Source organism: Triticum aestivum, unplaced genomic scaffold (genome assembly GCF_018294505.1).
Source record: "Triticum aestivum cultivar Chinese Spring unplaced genomic scaffold, IWGSC CS RefSeq v2.1 scaffold146215, whole genome shotgun sequence".
Lineage (NCBI taxonomy): Eukaryota > Viridiplantae > Streptophyta > Magnoliopsida > Poales > Poaceae > Triticum > Triticum aestivum.
Window position 1 is genome coordinate 1 of NW_025248951.1, and position 2,284 is coordinate 2,284.

General features: G+C 45.7%; 1 protein-coding gene across 1 annotated transcript; it reads right to left on the minus strand.

Annotated features, from left to right (window-relative positions):
• Positions 1 to 1,385: 1,385 nt before the first annotated feature.
• Positions 1,386 to 2,278, minus strand: LOC123177277 (zinc finger BED domain-containing protein RICESLEEPER 2-like). Its single transcript, XM_044591118.1, has 3 exons — positions 1,922 to 2,278; positions 1,771 to 1,835; positions 1,386 to 1,666 (listed from the first exon to the last, which is right to left on the minus strand). Exons 1-3 carry the CDS (start codon positions 2,250 to 2,252, stop codon positions 1,631 to 1,633), a joined length of 432 nt encoding a protein of 143 aa, XP_044447053.1. The 5' UTR covers positions 2,253 to 2,278; the 3' UTR covers positions 1,386 to 1,630.
• Positions 2,279 to 2,284: the final 6 nt, after the last annotated feature.

Consider the following 2,284-nt stretch of genomic DNA (forward strand, 5'->3'; position numbering starts at 1 on the left):
TAAACATGCAAGCTATCCACATCATCCTTCTTGCCACATCAGCTCCCACTACTAAATTTTCTGACGTATGCTAAAGCCACATCATCCGTTATTAATTGTCAATGTTTTCTATGGAGTGTCTTACAATTTGCACTATCCCTCATCAGCGCTGCAGCTACTGCCATGTAGCTTCGTACTACTTCCCCCAAATCAATCATTTACATGCAGATTTGTCCTTTCGTCTCTCGCGGCACTAGGTGCATGTAGACAAAACCGGCGAGGCAGACGACCAGTCGGCTACTTACAGGCAGCGGGGCAACCTCCAGCATGCAGGTTTGTCCCTTCCTCTTCTCTCGGCACTAGGTGCAGTGAATGCACACAAGAAAAAGGCGAGGGAGGCGACCATCGGGCTGCCGAGGTAAATGACCAGCTACCTACATGCACCTCTTCCTCCATTAAGTTATGATCTAGGCAATCGAACAGGCGCCGCTCCACTAAGCTGACCTTTGGACCTCTCCCCTTTGATCTATAAAGCACTTTGAAATCAAGAGCCCGTTCATAGCTCTACTATTCTTCCGGCTGCCCCCTTCTCCACACCCAACTTCACTTCCTCCGAGAGTCGTAGCCAACACGGCCGTCTTGCCGACATGAGTCTCGATCTGGTCGTTCAATCCTACAAGCTGAAGTGTTGATCGTGTGCTGTCGGCGCCATCGTCATCATGGGTTCAAGCTAACCCAGCCCATCACTGTTTTTCTTGAATTCACCCAGAAGCCAACGTACAACCTGCGTCCTTGCATGGATAGTACTCTGTATGGCTGGGAGGTAATAGAATGCTTCAAAACTTTGTTCTTGCGATCTCAAGCTAATCCGTATGGTCATTTCTCATATGAGCAAGTCTCACGGGCGGCCATTCTGGTCAAGCGGCCATGCATGCAAACATGCCGCATGTATCTCACATCAGTAACCTAAAGATACGATCAGGCACCGGAGTTTGTTGTGTTAAGCGTGCGTGTGTATCTCCCGTCTCCCCTCTGATGTATCTCACATAAAACTGTACCCCAGAGTCAACCTGGCAGTCGGGTCGGGTTTGCCCGGGTCGAGGTCTACCAAACCCATGCCCGATTACTAAATGGGTCTACCCAGTCGCCCACGACCCTGCCCATGGGCGAAGGATCAGACCCACGCCCGAACCCAATGGGTAACCCGACCCGATGGGTTACCCATCGGGCTGCTGTATATTGTTCTTGTACAGTGTACAACAGAGTAGTGGCAAAATTCATATAACGAATATTGGTTCACACAGTGACAAAAATGCACAAATAGCTTCAGTTACTAACCATCAATGTGAATACATAGTAGAACAGCTAGAAAACACAATATCAGGAAGGCAAATACAAGGTTCAAGAGCACAAATAGCATCACAAATACATGGTGCAGGTCTTCAGAAGCACAAATACAAGGTTCAGGAGCAGAGATACAAGGTTCAGGTGCACAAATAGCAGCAGAAATACAAATACAAGCTAGCAGTAGGAAGTAGTAGTGTAGCAGCCATGGATAAATGTAAATAACAACAGGTAGCAGTGTAGCACGCCGGGTCGTCCGCCTTCTCGTCGCAACCAAGCAGCAGCAGCAACATCATACAATCATGTTTCAGGCTTCAGTTAGGATGGATTGATCATCAACCTCCTGAAACACAAGAAAATAGAAGCACTCAAAGTAAACAACAAGATTTGCATTAAAATCTATAAGATTAAAAGGCATGCTAAGTTGCTAAAAGTAGAATCTATTACCATCATTTCCGTGTCATCCTTAAGAACAGTTTCAAAGTCCGCAAAGAGAGTAGAATTGCAATCCCCTGATGCATAGATTTAGATATTAACATATAGCAAGGAAATAATATTGTGTATGGAAAGAAGAGTCATGATTGAAATAGATTATCACCTAACATGTCTGCACGGGACCAAGCTTGCATACACATAAGAGCTTCAGTCATGTTTGGTGCAAGTGAACATCTATGTGCACTTAGTATTCTCCCACTAGTACTGAAGGCAGATTCCGACGCCACAGTTGTTACAGGAATGGCTAGTATATCATGAGCCATTCTTCGCAATGTAGGATACTTGATACCTGCATACTGCCACCAATTGATGATGTCGAGACCCTCTGGCCTATGGATAATTTCCTCTTCCAAATATAAGTCCAGTTCTGTACGCACACGAGAAGCACTCGTAACAGGCTTCGAGGACATATATTGTTTAAATATATTCTCCATTTCATCTACTGCAGCACCACCTTGGGTAGAAA

What these genes read in the sequence shown, in the direction of transcription:
- LOC123177277 (XM_044591118.1), bottom strand. Translation starts at nt 2,252, where the DNA reads ATGGAGAATATATTTAAACAATATATGTCCTCGAAGCCTGTTACGAGT. An exon ending in GTCCCGTGCAGACATGTTAG is followed by an intron (nt 1,836 to 1,921) that starts GTGATAATCTAT and finishes TCTATGCATCAG; the next exon opens with GGGATTGCAATTCTACTCTC. An exon ending in AGGATGACACGGAAATGATG is followed by an intron (nt 1,667 to 1,770) that starts GTAATAGATTCT and finishes CTTGTGTTTCAG; the next exon opens with GAGGTTGATGATCAATCCAT.